Genomic DNA, 18,292 nt, shown 5'->3' with positions numbered 1-18,292 from the left:
TAAATAAGTACTTGACATGCTCTGAATTGTGTCCTACCCAAATTCATATGTTGAAGCCCTAAGCCCCAGAACTTAAGAATGCAACTATTATTATTTAGAGATAGAACCTTTAAAGTGGTAAATAAGTTAAAATGAGGCCCTTATCGTGAATCCTAACTCAATTTGACCATTATCCTTATAAAAATAGATACAAACACATAGACACCAGGGGTGTGAAGAGTGACAATTATGTGAAGAGACAGCAACAGGAGAGAGGACTCAGAAGAAATCAAAGCTGGGACGTCTGGTTGTTCAGTTGGTTGAGCAACTGATGTTGATTTCCACCCAGGTCATGATCTTGGGGTTGTGGGATGGGGGCCCCCCACATGGGGCTGGAGCTCCATGCTCAGCATGGAGACTGCTTGGGATTCTTCTCTTCCTCCCCCTTTCCCCTTCCCCTGCTCCTGTGTGCGTGCCAGTCCATGCACGTGTTCTCTCTCTCTCTCTCCCCCTCAAATAAATAAAATCTTAAAAAAAAAAAGAAGTAGAAGAAATCAAAGCTGCTAACACCTTGATCTTGGACTTCTAATATCCGGAACTCTGATTAAATAAATTTCTCTTGGATAACCACTCAGTCTGTGGTATTGCTATGGCAGCCTGAACAAAACAATACAGTACCTATCTGAAAGTATATATTATTCTGTATTATTTACTTTTCTGTTATATAAGTGTTAATATTTAAACAATAGGAACAATTAACAGTGATAATTAGTAATAATTAAAAGTAGGACTAATTAAATAATATGTGTGAGAAAATATAATAATTAGTTTCTTTTGTTAAAATAAATACAGCAACTTATTTTACCTTTTTTAACTCTTTATTGGAATTTAAATTTTATAGGCCATATTGTACATTCTTAATGTATATAAATGAAAGATTTTTTTAAAAGAAGAGTAAAAACAGTTGGATTAAACAGATATTGCCAGTATTTAGAAAAAATAACAATGACATGTTCCTTTTGTCCCATGAAATAGAATAGTTTTACTCTTTGTGTCTCTTTCCAATAACACTTCTCTGAACTGAGTAGAACCATTAGGACAGCCTTCTTTTTAGTGTGGTAAAACTGAATATAGTTAAATGTAAACTTCATTTTAATCACTCTGCCTGGATCAACTCCATATTCTTGGTGTCAGTCCTGTGATGATATCAAGCTAAATACCTCTCAATAAAAGCATCTGAGCATGGAATATTTAGGATTGTACTTACTAGGAATGGCTGGTATTTAGATATGTAAGAATTAGTTTCAAACTCTACAAAATATCCATCTACTTTGAATCTAAATGCTTGTTTTTGTATTCCAACTGTTTATCAATCATGTCCTTTGCACTGATAGTTTAAATTATATATGCTTTCCATGTGTAAAATGAACATCATTTCAGAAGCACACTGGTAATTTCAATTTATGCTGTCAAAGTTGCAATCCAAATGAGTTACAGTTTTAGTAAAGAAATTGAAAAGGTCTTATTTAACTTGGCTGCCCTTTTGTGGTGACTTTTTTTCCCCCACCTTGAGTTGCAAAGCAGTCATATTACACAAAAATGAGACATTTGTTTGTTGTATAAGTTTTTTCTACTCTCCGTATGGCTTCTTCAAATATCATCAAACACTTCTGGAGAAATGGCATATAAATTTCTGTTTTAGTAAAATCTTTTTCTCCATTCTCATCCTCAATGTATTGCCAAATTAGACAAGGACATTCTTCTTGTCTCACACTTTAAAAATATTTTACTGCAGGATATCTTTTCTAAGTCCAACAATTATAGCCATTTTTAAGGCACATGTCCAAGGAGGCTACCTCCTTCCATTTCTTTACAGTCAAAAATCACATTAAGTGCACCTGTACATATTGAGAAAATTGAAGTGTCCCAAAACCTTCACTACGAAACATCAATATCACAGGTAAGCAAATCATACCACTTTTTAGCAGTGTTGTATACAAGGGGTGCAGAATACTTTTCAGGTAAGATTTTCAAATTTTCATTAAAAAGAACTTTACACTGAAATTTTACAAAATTTAAATTTGCACTGTCAAACATGCAGATGAGAAAAGTCTAGAATTGTATTTGGACATCTCAACAATATTGTTTTATGCGGCCTGTGATTACAATGAAATCTCCAAGAACATAATTTAACAAATCAAAGTATCAAAGAACTAATGGAAACATTTTCTTGTTGACATGATTTGCCACATCACTTGATAATATCAAAGTATGGTTGTTGGTCAGATGTGACAGAATGAGCTGTACACTGATTATAAAGTGTTAACCTTTACTCTCTGTATGACTTTTAGTTATTTTTCCATAGAAGTGACGATCTTTGCAAATAATAATCCTTTTCAACATTTCTGCATATTTTTCCGTAGCTACCATGTAAGGTATTATTAAACCACAGAACAAGGAGAAATCCACTTAAACCTAGAACTGTGTGGGGAAATTACCCTGAAGCACTAGTAGCCTCCAAATATATAAACATGCCAGCTATCCCAGAAGGCAAAGAACAAAAAGGGCCTACCACCCAAATTAAGATGTTGATACTACAATTCATCCATTAGAAAACAACCACCACCACAAAAAACAGCAAGAAGCAAGGGGAAAACGCCAAGAATCATGGTGTAATACATTAGGAGGCAATCAAGTTAGGACCTCACTAGCTGAATGTTCAAATGCCCTGTCTATTCACCTCATCAGTCTTCCCTGATGATGTTGGTGTACTTATGAGAAGAGGGTCACAGTTTAAGCAAGGGGACCACAGACAGTAGTGCTTAGGATCACATGTACACACTCTACTTGTCCTCTAAGAGAAACTCAAGAGCAAAGATGCTAAAGCTTGAACAGTCAAGGTTTTATTTGCCTCTCCTGGGTAGTGTGTATGGGGCCAGAATAAGAACATACTAAGTGTCACTAATGAGTGGTTAATTTGGAATGATATAACTATTAGCTTAGTGGTACATGCTCATGATATGGTTTTCCATCCCTTTCTATAAATAATACTCTTATTTGTTACAACACAGTTTTTCTTTAGTCTATCCTTAGCAGTTTTACAGGTTACAAACTTACTGGCTATTTATATACAGAACACCAGATTTGCCTATTTCCCAAGCTACTTGATTATTTACTGTCTATACTTTAAAAAAAGTCCTATGACTTTTGGCTCAATCTTATAACTTACCAGTTTACTATATATGAATTCCATCCACCTGCTTTTTTTTCTTCTCTTTACAGAAGAACTGAGTATTTTCAAAATATATATTACATAAAACACATACAGATACAGAAAATACATATTTCACATGGTATATACCATCAAGAAGTCTATGAAAACTTAGATGGTCACTGAAATTTTACCCTTAGAATAGATCTCATCCTATTTCAGATCTACAGTTCGCAGCATCTGGCAGACATTCAGTTAGTGCAGCTCTACTGGGTTGCTAGTTGCTGCCTAATACTTGCTTCTTTAATAATGCAGAGTGATAGAAAAAATGGAAACCTGTAATCCAGGTGTTCTGGGGAGTGAAGGAGAACTCAAATGGATAAGAAAAGCCCCAAACCAACCAATCAAACACATTAACACAAAACAAAACCCAGTACTTTTCCCTGGTGGGGTATCCCTGTCAACTCCTTTCTATTGTATTTGCCTCAACTTTTTAGACAGCTCTAAGCTCAACCTCAGTGTCCTCATTGAACAAGACTATATCAGAATTAGATACAACTAAGACTGTATCAGGATTGTTCACTCTAAGGCTCTATTTTTTCAGTTTTTTCTTAAAATTTAAAAAAGAGAGCTTAAGTCACCAGTTACTACAGAGCACAATGACTAGAACGTAGCAGACACTCAATAAATATGAGCTTTATCTACAAATGAATCAGTTCTTCCTATTATTGTCTGCCAAGGAAAATCTGAGAAATCGTCCTTCTAAAGGAAAGTACTTCTAATGTACCATTTTTGAAAACTGTGAGGCGTCCTAGGCATAAATTATAATTTAGCAAATATGTAGTTAGATCATCAGATGGAAAGGAAAAGTAGTTTCAAAATATTAGGGGAAATGAAAAGCAAAACAAGATGGTTCAATTGAGGGCTAGACTGAAATTACTATTTTTAAGTGGATGAGAGCCACAATTCTGGTTGTCCTGTCCATAAATGGGTAAATTTAAGTTTTGTTAAGATGAAAAACATTCAGAAAAATAACAAAAAAAAAAGTCTTCAACCCTAGTGGTTTCCAAGCTTTCTTTTTAAAAGTAGTATAATTTTTATAAACATTATCACATTAATCCTTACAACTTCCAAGATAAGCTTTAACCACCACATTTACAGATGAAAGACCCAGATAAGCTGAATAAATTCCTCACGGCTTCAAGGCCAGTAAAGTGACAAAGCTTAAACTCAAACCCAGTTCAAACGTACTCCCATGGTCCCAAGAATAAGCCCATGCTCTTAAGTTGTTATGTTGCCTCATTGATTGCTCAAGAAGCGAATGAAATCTGTAACTTGATATCATTGCCTACGGAAGCATTTTAGAATCTTTTTTTTTTTTTTAAGATTTTATTTATTTATCTGACAGAGAGAGACACAGTGAGAAAGGGAACACAAGCAGGGGGAGTGGGAAATGGAGAAGCAGGCTTCCTGCGGAGCAGGGAGCCCAACGCAGGGCTTGATCCCAGGGCCCTGGGATCATGACCTGAGCTGAAGGCAGACACCCAATGACTGAGCCACCCAGGTGCCCCTAGAATCCATTTTTAAATTTACTTTTTAATTGTGGTAAAACAGACATACACTAAATTTACCTTTTTAATCAGATGTAAGTGTACAGTGCAGTGGCATTAAGTACATTCCCATTGTTGAAGAACCACCACCACTATCCATCTCCAGAACTTTTCCTCTTATAAAACTGAAACTCTATCATCATTAAGCAATAACTCCCCCTTCTTGCTAACCCTTGGCAATCACCATTCTACTTTCCATCTCTATGAATCTGACAACCTGAGGTATCTTATATAAGGATCATCAGTATTTGGCTTTTTGTGACTAGATTATTTCACTTAGCATAATGCCCTCAAGATTCATCCATGTTGTAGTATGTGTAAGAATTTCCTTCCTTTTAATAGCTCTATGTTTTCCTTTCAGCTATTGTAAATAATGCTGCTAAGAAGATGGGTGTACAAATACCTCTTCAAGACCCTTCTTTCAATTCTTTTGGGAATGTAATATGTCTTAGTCTGCTCAGGCTGCCATGATGAAATACCACAGACTGGATGGCATAAACAACAGAAATTTATTTCTCATAGTTCTGAAGGCACGGAAATCCAAGATCCCAGGTGCAATTTGGTTCCCGGAGATGACTCTCTTCCTGGCTTGTAGATGGCCATCCTCTCACTGCGTCCTCATGTGGTGGTGGGAGGGAGGGGCGGTGCAAAGTCTCTGGTGTATCTTCTTATAAGAGAACTAATTCTTCATGATTAGATAACTCATGTCCTCATCTAACCCCCTAATACCCCTCAAAGGCTCCATCTCCAAACTCCAAATACCATCACAATGGGAGTTAGGGCTTCAACACATATATCTAGGGGGACACAAACATATAGTCCATAGCATACTCAGAAGTGGAATTGCTGGATCAGATGATAATTCTATTTGTAATTTTTCTGAGGAAACAACTGTTTTCCAAAATGGATACACCATTTTACATGCTCACCAACAGTGTATGGGATTCCAATTTCTCTATCTCCTTGCCAACACAAACATAAAAAATGTTGATATGACAGTAGGCATCCTAATGGGCCTGAGTGGGCAGTATAACTTTTAAAATAATTCAATATTATATCAAAGTTAATATATAAAATATAAAGTAGAACAGCTCTGCTTTTAGAGAAACAAATCTAGAACAAATCAAGCATCACCCTTCCCTCCTTATGGCAGCTTCTGAGAGGCTCCACTAACAGTTGGAAAAACATCTTACAAAACAGACTGACAGTCTTATGCCAGGGGAGGAAGGGTTCAAGTCAGATAGAGAAAAATTGTTTTCATGGGTATCTCTTTTAGTTTTCCTAGTTCAAATTTAAAACTTCCTAAAATCAAGAACATGAGATAAAAATCCCACTGAGAAAATGGGAATTGTCGTGATTCAACTAGTAACTGAATATCATATTGGAGGTGTCCTTGGGAAGATTATAGAGTTTTACGTTCAGGTTTCTAGAAACCGGAGAAATCACATATGTGAGTACTGATGTATTTTTACTCTGGTTCTTGTAAACGGGTTTGTTTATCTGTCTCTTAGGGGTAGAAAGGATTGTTCCTATAACATTATATTGTACTTAATAGTTTATCATTCTTTCTCTGTGCCCCACTACCCCTTTCCCCAACTATATTTTCATTATAATGAAAGCTTCAAAAGTATGGACCAAGTCCATCATTAACATCTAACTAACATCTAATAGACTGCCTGGCACAGAGTAAGAATTTAATAAGTAATGAAGAAAAAGAGGAAGAACAGAAGAGGAAAATTTAGGATAGTGGTTAAAGAGAAAAGAAATGTTAAGTTTCCCAATATAAGCAAGAATTTTGTAAAAGGAATATTTCTTGTTTATTGATGTGTCTATCATATAGCACAGAGCTTTATACATATCAACACATGTTGGCTGAATTGCTTTGCATATGGTAAAAAAGAAAATGGATAGTCTGGCAATCAGGATACGATGTTAACCCCAAATTTACCACTAATAATAACAAAATAAAAATATTGTTTGATGGCCCAAAATTTTAAATTCTATTTACTTCCTTTTTTTAAAGCTAGGAACAAATAAAGTATTACTAGGATACATTGTTATGGGGCACATAAAATATTATGGAAGTTGCAAAATAATAATAGGAAATGACTGTTTTACTAAGGAGACTAATATCGGGTATAAATCAAATGAAGACTTTGATATTATGTTAAGTATAAACTTTGGAAAGGTAGAAATTAATGAAGATCCTCAAGTAAGGAGAAAATTTATTAGTGGACAGCTAGTAGTCTCCCAGATCCAGAAGGAAAAAAGACGGGGTGCCTGGGTGGCTCAGTCAAATGGGTGTCTACCTTTGGCTCAGGTCATGATCCCAGGGTCCTTGGATCGAGCCCCGTATCCGGCTCTCTGCTCAGTGGGGCTCCTACTTCTCTCCCTCTCTCTCTCTGCCCCTCCACCTGCTTGTGGTCTCTCTATCTCAAATAAATAAATAAAATCTTAAAAAAAAAAAAAAAAGACTGAAGAGGCAGCAGAATGTGCTTTAATAGATTGAGGCTTTAAAAAAATTATCTCTTACAGACAGAACTGTGCTCCTCTCCCCAAAAATTCATATATTGAAGCCCTAAACCACAATATGAGTGTTCTTGGATAGCACCTTTAGTTAAAGTTAAATAAGGTCCTATGAGTGAGGGCCTCATCCAGTAGGAATGATGTCCTTACCAGAAGTGAAACAAACACCAGAGATCTCTTTCTGAGTGGACACAGAAGAAAGGCCACGTGAGGACAAAGTGAGAAGGTAGCCAGGAAGGAATCCTTACCAGAAATCAATCCTGATGGCCCCGTGATTCTGGACTTCTAGCTTCCAGAACTGTGAGAAATAAATTTCTACGGTTTAAGCCACATAGTCTGTGGTATTTTGTTATGGCAGTTCAAGCAACTAATATATAACCTAAGGACAAAAAGTAAATGATCCTATTTTTGTTAAGCTGAGTTCACAAAGTGGTCAGCAGGAAGAGGTTTTACAGAAACAACACAAATCAATCGATAAATACAAGGACCTTCTCCTCAGGCCACTCCACACAAATGACCAGACTACCTTAGAAATTAATTTTTACAACTGAAAATATTTTAATAGTATGATGAAATCTGAGTTTTAGAAGTATGTGGGATAATTACACTGTATGTCTAAGTCAACTAAGACTTAGTTCAAAAAATCAGAAATTGTTCAACTTTTGTCAATTTTCCATTTCTCTAGTCTTTTAAAGTTACTTAAAATACAAAAGGAAAGCATTAATCAATGAGAATTCAAAATGACCTAAGTCCATCAGAGTTGACCTACAACTGCAGTAAGTAGGATTCTGAGCTAGTTTTCAAACCGCAGAGGTTAAGAACCAGAGGTAGCAGGTAAAGCTTTTTCATGTCCCTTGTGATTAGAAGTACACATAGAACATTAACACTCTCATTCAAGATTAGGTTAGGCTGTTGACTTGAAGAGTATATATCAAAATGAATTTATCCAATTATCCACTGGAAGATACAGATGGGTATAGATACAGAGACATGAATTTACACACACATGTAATATGTTTATGTATGTATATATGTATAAAAGGGATATGCCTATACAGCTGCATATAACACAAGAAAATCGGCAGTATCTTGTTATATGAATGTCCTTTCTGTATAATATATGAAATACCAAAGCCATAAAGTTTAATTATGTTTAAAGAAACTAAAAACCTGGGTACCTGGGTGGTACAGTAACTTAAAGGATCTGACTCTTGATTTTGGCTCAGGTCTGATCTCAGAGTCGTGAGATCAAGCCCCATGTCAGGCTCCATGCTCAGTGCAGAGCCTACTTGAGTTTCTCTCTCCCTCTCCCCTTGCCCCTCCCCCCCGCTTGCTTGCTCACTCTCCCAAATAAATAAATAAATCTTTAAAAAAATAAAAACAAAGAACTCTGGCACACTAATCAGAGTTAAAGTACAAATAAGAAATAAATACTTTCAACTGATAAAGGGAATAATATCCACAAAATATGAAGAATTCATATTAACACTGAAAAGTTATAAAATAAACAGTCAATAGATTCGACAAGTAATTAAGAAATATAAATGAACAATAAGCATATTAAAGGATGTTCAAGCTCACCAATAATCAAAGGAATAACAACTAAAATAAAATAATTTTTTTATTAGATGGGCAGTGATTGCTAAAATCCCAACTCAAAACCAACAAAACTATTTGACAGCAATAGTCTAGAGTCATTTTGAATCCATTTCTTTATAACTTTTAAAATAATTAACCAACCTGTGCCACTTTAATTGAATTCTGGGTAGAGCCACCAGCATGATACTCAACTTTGAATTTTTTTATAAGTTCATCAAACCTACAAGGAAATCACAGTAGAAAAAAAATTAGCATCTGTCAGTTGTCACAATGCAAATTTTTCTGACTAGAAGTACATTAAATTACAATTACTAAAATATTTTGAATTACATAATTCTGTTGAATGAACCGAAATATGTACAAAAAACAACTTTGCTGAATTTCAAAACTTAGGAAATTTCTTCCACAAATCCACAATTACAAAAATTTAAAATATATAAGCTGCCCATAATTAACCAATAAACTAAAAAAGGTAAAAAATAAAAATTCATAAATTATTATAAGTAATGCATAGTTTCCCATATTAAGTGATCTCTAGGATCCTTACAAATATATATTCTAATAAGTTTCAAGTTTTAGATATCATAAAGATAATCAGTTTATAATTTAAAGAACTGGGAAACTACACTGGGTTGTATGATTCTAAGCAAGTTGCTTGGTGACATAATTTCTGTATCTGCCAAATAAAGGCATAGAGAAAAATGATTTAAAGCTTTGATATACTTCATTATTTTGGCATCTGATAAAAGATATAAGACTTCTTTCCAGGAAAATACATACATTCACTACAAATGAAGCTTTCCATTTAGGATGATCCATGTACACACCTCCTACTACACATAGCAGCCAAAGGACTATGGACACTGATTTGAATAAATCTCAAATTAGATGGCATTTATTAATGTGGATCTCAAATCAATACTCCCTACATGTCTCTAGCATGTTAGAGTCTGTGGGAGAAACCCAAGGGACATTAAGTATGTAATTTAATTTCAAAGGGCTAACAAGCTTTGGAGGGACAAAAGGATGAATACACATGAGAAAACACAGAAAACTAGAAAACATCAAATTATTGAGTAAGAAAATATATGCAATGTAGGCAGCAAGTGCTACAGGAGGTCGGTCAAAAAGAGAGAGATTGGGAAATGAGTAGCATATTCAAGGAAAGTTTCAGTCTTGAAAAGTATTTTTAAACCTTTAAAAACTTTAAAGATAGAAGTAGATCCTTTCACTAAAATGAAACATTTCACAGAACCTCAAAATAAAAAAGACAAATATAGAGATGGTTATCTTAGGAATAGGAAAAATGGAGTTATACCCACTGCCATACCTCCAACTGCCTTGGAATTATATCTATAAAACCCTGAGATGCCAATAAACAAAATTAGCCAACCTGCCCAGAACTCTTGACAGCAGTATTTGTTACCACTAATAATACATTTAATGTAATAATAACAGTAGAGAAGGCAAAGTATATAGGCACAGATGCAGAGGTGGGTAGTTGCAGTAGTTCAAGGGAAGTTCTCTTCTACTTACTCTCTGAACTGGGTATCAGTTAAGAGTGATGTTAGAGATTAGAGGAGAAAGGAGAGTGAATGGATAAAGTAAACATACAGTGATCAATTGCTAGGTTCATTTGAGGTCCCTCCACTTTCAAAAACCAATTCCTCCAAAGGTTTTCGATCATATTTGTAATGAGTTCAATTACAAATCGGTGGCCTCCGAAAAGATACGTCCCCCCAGAACCAGTGAATGTAACCTTATTTGGAAAAAGAGTCTTTGCAGATACAAGTTAAGGATCTTGATAAGACCATCCCTCCTGTATTACTCAGGTGGGCCCTAAATCCAATAACAAGTCTTAGACCAAAGAGACACAAAGGAGAAGGCCATGTGAAGATGGAGGCAAAGACTGGGTGATAAGCCATAAGCCAAGAAAGCCAAGGAATGCCAAGACCCACCAAAAGCTAGAAGAGGCAAGAAGGATTCTCTCCTAGGCTCTTCAGAAGGAACACAGCCATGCCAACCCCCTTAATCCAGACATCTACCCTCTGGAACTGTGAGAGAATCGATTTTATTGTAAGCTCCCTATTTTATGGTAGTTATAGCAATACCATCCTTTCTCACATTCTCAAGGATTTCTTTCCTTAAGTGATAGCCTTCTTTAATCCATCATCAATTTCCCCCTTCAAACAACTACTAATGAAATAGCTATAATATTTGGGGGGGGGGAATGAGATGGGCCTAAATTTGTTTTATATACTAAAATCATAATAAATCAACTACAGTACATTTCTAAGAACTTGGGAAAGTTTAATGAAAAATGTAAAATGAAATGTCTATTTTGGAAGGCATACACATACTGTTCAACAGCAATCTGAATGCAGATCAGAATGCAAATTGCACCACTTCCTGTGTGTTCTTGGCCACATCTATGAATCCTTCTGTGTTTCACTTTCCAGTGAGGAAAGTAAAATAGCAGTTCAATAGTACCCACCTCATAAACTTGTGGTGAGCATTAAAAAAATCACGATTTGAATAAAATGCTTAAAACAGTAACTGTAGCCATATAATAAGTATTATATAAATGTCAGCTGTGGAACCTAACCCTAAAACCTCAGAGGGTTCTGAGTACCCATAAGTTTTAGGAAAACTGAATGATAGTTAAACAGGCTTCTTCAGAATATCTCAAGGCCTTTAATATGCTGATATGCACATTAAAATTCAAGATGGATATAATACACACACTTCCTAAGCTTTTTTGGTCATGTAATCCTTTTTCTCCAGATCATCTAACAAAATTAATGTTTTTTAAACCAGAATAGTCTAGAAATATTGGTCTAAATAAGGTAGCTACTGGCTTCCTACAGCTATAGACATTCAAATATAAGCTAATAAAGTTAAATAAAATTAAAAATTCAGTTCATCACACTAGCCATGTTTCAAGTGCTCAACAACCACATGTAAAGAGGGCTATCATACCGGATACACAAATAAAGAACATCCCACTCTTATAAAAAAGTACTATTGGATGGTGCAGGGAGAGAGTTCAATAACAAAAATAAACAACAGAGTAAACATGATCAATTTTAGAGATGAAATGGACCTAAAAGAGTGCCTTCATTTAAGAAATGGGAAAAGTTGGGGGCTCCGGGCTGGCTCAGTCAGTAGAGCTTGTGACTCTTGATCTCAGGGTCGTGGGTTTGAGGCCCCTGCTGGGTGTAGAGATTACTCAAAAAAATAAAAAAAAAAAAAAAGAAATGGGAAAAGTTAGGCATAAAGTTTGAGTGGATTGCCAAACAGAGGTCACATATGGCACAGTGGGTGAATCAAAATCAGAACTGTAGTATCAGAATACTTGTTAATCACAAACACACAAAAATCAATGTATATTTCTCCTCATTCCACCCAATGAAGAGAGTTTTCTATAGAAACCAAAATTTTGTTTATTAACATTACTTTTGGAATAAGTTCAAGAGGTACAAAAATATCAGGACCTCACATGTCAAGACAGTTGATGAAGCATATGTTTGCTTCCTCTTCCAAGTCTTACTGGATGTCAAAAAACATGTTTTATATATATTTATACATATACATATATATGAACAAATGTATAACAGCACCACTAAGCAAGCAAAGAGGCCACACACAGACCACAAATTTGAGAAATAATAAATCTAGCTTAACAGAAAGAAAATATAATGGAATTGACAAAGCAGTGATAGGAGACATAAAATAAGAGTAATTCCTTTAAACACTCTATTTGGAACACTCTCCAACCACTCCTACCTTATCCACAAGAGTAAAAGGTGTTTATATGTTCCAATCTGTAGTTGTAAAGTCCTCCATATCCTGACAATTGTGTAGCATCTTAGCCTACCTATTATTTTTTTTCTTAAAAAAAAAAACTGGGGGGAGGATGCCTGGGTGGCTCAGTCAGTAAAGCGTCTGCCTTTGGCTCAGGTCATTGAGTCCCGCATCAGGCCCCTTGCTCAGTGGGGATCCTGCTTCTCCCTCTGCCTGTGCTCTCTCTGACAAATGAATAAATAAAATCTTAAAAAAAATTAAAAAAATAAATTTTTTTTGGTAACAGCTTTATTGAGATACAATTCACATACCATACAACTCACTCATTTAAAGTCTACAATCCAATCATTTTAAATATATTCATAATTGTGCAACCATCACCACTATCACTTTGAGTATATTCATTAACTCATAAAGAAAATCCCCTACTTTAGTTATTGAAACCAAATATCCCCATCCCTAAGTAGCCACTCATCTACTTTCTATCTCTGTACTTTTGTCGGTTCTGGACATTTCATATAAATGAAATCATATAATACGTGTATGATTTTGTTGACCAGATTCTTTCACTTAGAATAATGTTATCAGTGTTCATACATGCTAGAGCATCTATCAGTACTTTATTCCTTTTTATGGATGAATAACATTGTGTTATATGGATATAGCATTTTTTTTGTCATTCACCCATCCCTGGACACATAGGTTGTCTTCATCTTTGGCTATTATGAATAATACTGTGATGAATATTCAACATGCAAGGTTTTGTGTGGACATACTATCTTCATTTCTCTTGGGCATACACCTAGGTTGTTGCTGGGTCAACTTGACTTTTTTTTTTTTAAAGATTTATTGATTTATTTTGAGAGAGTGAGAAAGTACATGAGAGCGGGGAGGGTTAGAGGGAGAAGCAGGCCCCTCGCCGAGCAGGGAGCCTGATGCGGGACTCGATCCCGGGACTCCAGGATCATGACCTGAGCCGAAGACAGTTGCTTAACCAACTGAGCCACCCAGGCACCCTCAACTTAACTTTTAATGGTTAAATTTAATTATTTAACTTTCTGAAGAACTGCTGCACTATATTCTACTACCTGACTAATTTTTTCTCAGAAACAATACAGGAAAATCTGTCTGCCTAACTATATGAAAAAGAAGCAACCAGAAAATAACAGTTTCTATAAATTAGCTTAACCTCTGCTGAAATTTTTACAAATATCAGTAGTTGAAAGGATGACCTGAACAATAAAAATGTGTGGATAAAAAATAAGATGGAAGTAAGAGAGTTGAAAACACCCAGGAAAACACCCCAAAATCCACAGGAAATATAAGAGATGAAAAGTATAAAAGCAAAATTAAGAGGCACAGACAATGGATCAGGTGGCCCAAGGTCCATTTAAGAAGAATGATGGGGGAGACTAGAGATAATGAAGAGTAAGAAAGAAATACCAGAAAAAAAGTCTTCAAAAGAGAAAAAAATATGATCTTCAGATTTGTCCAATATGAAGCAATTCTTTTAGGGAGGGGACTAGGATCTATACTTGGACAACACCTTGTTCAATTTCAGAACTGTTTTTTTTTTTTCAGAACTCTTTATATTAAGAGAAAACCTTAAGAACTTCTAGAGCGAAGAATAACAGATTATCTGAAAAGGAGTAAGAATAAATACACCAGACTTCTTAAAGAATATAGGATGCCAAAAAAAAAAAATTATATTCTATGCTAGAAGAAAAAAAAGATTTTCCAAATAGAATTCAATATCCTCTCAGATTATTAACTCATAAGGGAAAATATAATCTTCACATGTAAGTATTGTTTTCCCCTGCATTTATAAAACAAAAATAATATATTAATTTGGAGGTGTAACAATCAAAAAGAGACATAAGAAAGAAGACACCATGGTTGTTAAAAAAAGGGAAGAAAAAAATGAGAACTGTGTAGGACTTTGGAAGAGTAAAGGAATCCAAAAAGAAATTTAAAGAGGGCCCATTATATCTTATTACATGTAAAATTCTCCCTTAAGTAGCAAAAATTTTAATAACAAAGGAGTGTAGTTTCTGTTCTATGAATCCTTCCAATAATAGTTACCTAGTTATTTGGTAATGAGGTTTTGTTGGTTTTCAATTTTAGAATCTATGCTGAGATACAACATGTAACATTTAATTACAGTTGCAAACATTTTTAACACTTAGTAACATTTACAAAATGTAAAAACATATATAACACTGACATTTTGAAGATGGAAAAAGGGAGAGATGAAAGAGAAGTTTACTAATGTTCTTCATTTAAAGAGTCTAAGTATCTCGAATGTTAATAATCAACTTTGAAAAGAGGTTTTAAGTCTATTGTTTAAAGCCATAAAATCAGTGGAAAAATTAAAATACATAAAAAGCATAAACAAGGCAATGAGAAAGGAAAAAGAGAAAAAACAGTATAAGTGCACTATATTCTTCATCTTCCAGAGGAGAGTCAATAGACATGTAAATTTGTTAATTAAAGAATGGGGCATAACCCACATTAAGTAAATTTATAATGTAAACTAAAAACATTAACTGTTAGTACTTGTAGGTCTGTGGCGTGGAGAAGGAGGGAAGTTATATTGTTGGGCTTTCTTTTGTTTTTTTTATAAATTTCTTAAAGATATCGAAAATAAATGTGCAATTTAAAAAAAGTTATAAAGTAAACAGTTGGGTAACCTCCAGAATCATTATCACTATAGATACATACAAAGACAGAGCGAGAGAGATAATGATATATGTACGCTTTTTTTTTTAAGATTTTATTTATTTTTTTGACAGAGAGAGACACAGCGAGAGAAGGAACACAAGCAGGGGGAGTGGGAGAGAGAGAAGCAGGCTTCCCGCGGAGCAGGGAGCCCGATGCAGGGCTCGATCCCAAGACACTGGGATCATGACCTGAGCCAAAGGCAGACGCTTAACGACTGAGCCACCCAGGCGCCCCGATATATGTATGCTTGACCATCTCTGGGCTCTTAATTCTGACTCATTGATACATATGTCTACCCCTGCACAAACTGCATTTTGTCTTAATTACTATTGCCTTATAAGTCTTAATGAAAAACAAGTACCTTCACCTTGTTCTTCATGAGTGCACTGAATATTCTTGGTCCTTTGTACCTCCATATAAATGTACAACTAGATGTCAATTTCCAAAAAACAATTTGTAGAGATTCTGACTAGGATTGCATTAAATATATATATATGGGAAAATGATAACCTTTCCAATATTAAACTGTCTAAACCTTGATCACACTGTACATCACAATATATTTATTCAGGTCTTTAATATTTCTCAATTAGTTTCATAATTTTTGCCATAAATCTTGCACATCTTTTATTAGAATCACTATTTCATACTTCCTTTATTTTACTACTACTGTGATATTTGTTTAAACCTAATTTTTATTTGTTGATGGTATTTAGAAATATAATTCTTTTTTAAAGATTTATTTATTTATTTTAGAGAGAAAGAGAGCAAGCAAGAGCAGGGGGAAGGGGCAGAGGGAGAGAGAAAACCAAGCACACTCCACACTGAGCATGGAGCCTGACATGGGGCTCAATCTCATGACCCTGATATCAGATCTGAGCCAAAAACCAAGAGTCAGATACTTAACAAATTATGCCACCCAGAAGCCCCAGAAATAGAATTCTTTATATAACAATTTTTATCTATCCAAGTTGCTAATATCTCTAATTAATTCCAATAATTTATCTGTTTTTGCCATATATAATCATCATTTATGAACAATGACAATTTTTTTCTCTCTTTTTCTTGCCTTAGTTCAGAAACTCAGGACCTCCAGCATAACATGCACAGTTAATAGTCGGTAGTAACAGTAGTAAATGGGCAAACTTAGTCTTATTCCAAATTTTGACCTAATAAATTCTAACAAATCCTGATGAAAGGCAGGATAAGTCCATTTCCCAAAGCTAGAAGTCTTGGAGAAGTGTTTAACTTTTCACTTTATTTTTACTGTGTGTATGCACTGCTTTACTAAAGAGCTAAATTTTTTAAAATGTTAGACCTTGTATCTACTGATATTTCCATATATTTCAATTTAGAAATATTAAGTTACCAAAACAAACACACAATATAATCCAACAAAATTACAATATACATGTGCAGAGTGCAAACAAAATTACCCTACACACACACACACACACACACACACACAAGGATCTGAAGAGTACAACCAAGGTGTTAATAGTGGTTAGCTCCAAAGCAGGAGCAAGTATGGATATTATATACATTTATTTTGACAATGTAACAAGCATATAAACTCCTTTGCAACAAAAACATTTTTTAATCTACTTCATTCTATAATGGAAGAACACACAATTTTCCATACAATTATCTAAAAAGAACTGCATATACAACAAAGCTGAATAAAAAGCATAGAACAGAGAAGTGAGTGATTCTGAATGAAAGAGGCAGGGAAAATTTAACATTTGAACCAAATTTGACAGATAAGGGAGAAAAAATACTCAGGACTGAGGGTAAAACAAAAACATGACATATTCTGAGAAACTATTTTTTTTAAAAGATTTTATTTATTTATTTGACAGAGAGAGACACAGCGAGAGAGTGAACACAAGCAGGGGGAGCGGGAGAGGGAGAAGCAGGCTACCCGCCTAGCAGGGAGCCCAATGTGGGGCTCGATCCCAGGACCCTGGGACCATGACCTGAGCCGAAGGCAGACGCTTAACGACTGAGCCACCCAGGCTGAGCCACCCTCTGAGAAACAATTTAAACACAGACTAAAATATAGACCAAAATCAAAGTAGTAAAAACTGGCAATGAAAAGGTAACTCTCTCTGACAGGCTAATAAATTTAGACATTATTCGACAGGCAAGCAGAAATTACTAAAATCTGTTTGCTAATAGTGTGAAAGCAGACTTGTTTTTAAAAATGATGACACCACTGTTTGGAGGACAATGTAGAATAAAGAGAGGCAGAAGACTGCCACATTTCAAATAGTTCATACCAAAGATCAGATGTTGAGCTAAGGCACTAGAGAGAAATTATTAAACTGAGGAAGCGTTTCTGAGGTTGAAGATATAACATGTGATAAATAGCTGGAAGAGGAAGACATGGTAAAGGGATGACAATTCAGAGATTTCTAGTTTGGATGACCAGGTGGGTGATGTTGAGAAAGGAAATATAAGAGAGAAGAAAATTGTACGGAGCAAAGGGAATTCATACATAGTGACAAACAAGAAACATTTCTATTTAGGGAAATGATTGTAATGAGGCAAGATTTGGTTTTTGGTTTGTTGTTTTGTTTTTTTTTAATCTCTTGCAGGGAATGGACACATCTTAATTTTCTCTGTATACTTTTCTAGCTGATACAAAATTTTCTGTTTGTCTATGAATGGTCTACCTTGTCTGGGTCAAAACTACTAATGCAGCCAATGGAAAATGTTGGGGAAAGATGAAGGACTGAGTATCTTTAATGAATGGAAACAAAAATTCAGGCTGAAACATTAATGAGCTTCAAAACTAGGAGTATAACTTGATAGGTAAATAATCTAATCAACTATATAAAAA

At 34.9% G+C, this 18,292-nt stretch overlaps 1 protein-coding gene across 6 annotated transcripts in view; it reads right to left on the bottom strand.

The window, feature by feature from the left end:
• Nucleotides 1–18,292, bottom strand: part of ADK (adenosine kinase) — a 490,160-nt gene that overhangs the window by 322,339 nt on the left and 149,529 nt on the right. For all 6 annotated transcript variants that reach the window (XM_027595868.2, XM_027595867.2, XM_027595870.2 and 3 more), the window contains one exon: nt 9,067–9,145. In XM_027595868.2, the coding sequence (XP_027451669.1) occupies nt 9,067–9,145 (79 nt within the window). The remainder of the gene's footprint in view (nt 1–9,066; nt 9,146–18,292) is intronic.

The sequence above is a fragment of the Zalophus californianus genome, chromosome 15 (genome assembly GCF_009762305.2).
Source record: "Zalophus californianus isolate mZalCal1 chromosome 15, mZalCal1.pri.v2, whole genome shotgun sequence".
Lineage (NCBI taxonomy): Eukaryota > Metazoa > Chordata > Mammalia > Carnivora > Otariidae > Zalophus > Zalophus californianus.
Note: the sequence above shows the minus strand (reverse complement) of the source record. Positions and strands in the feature narration are given on the sequence as shown.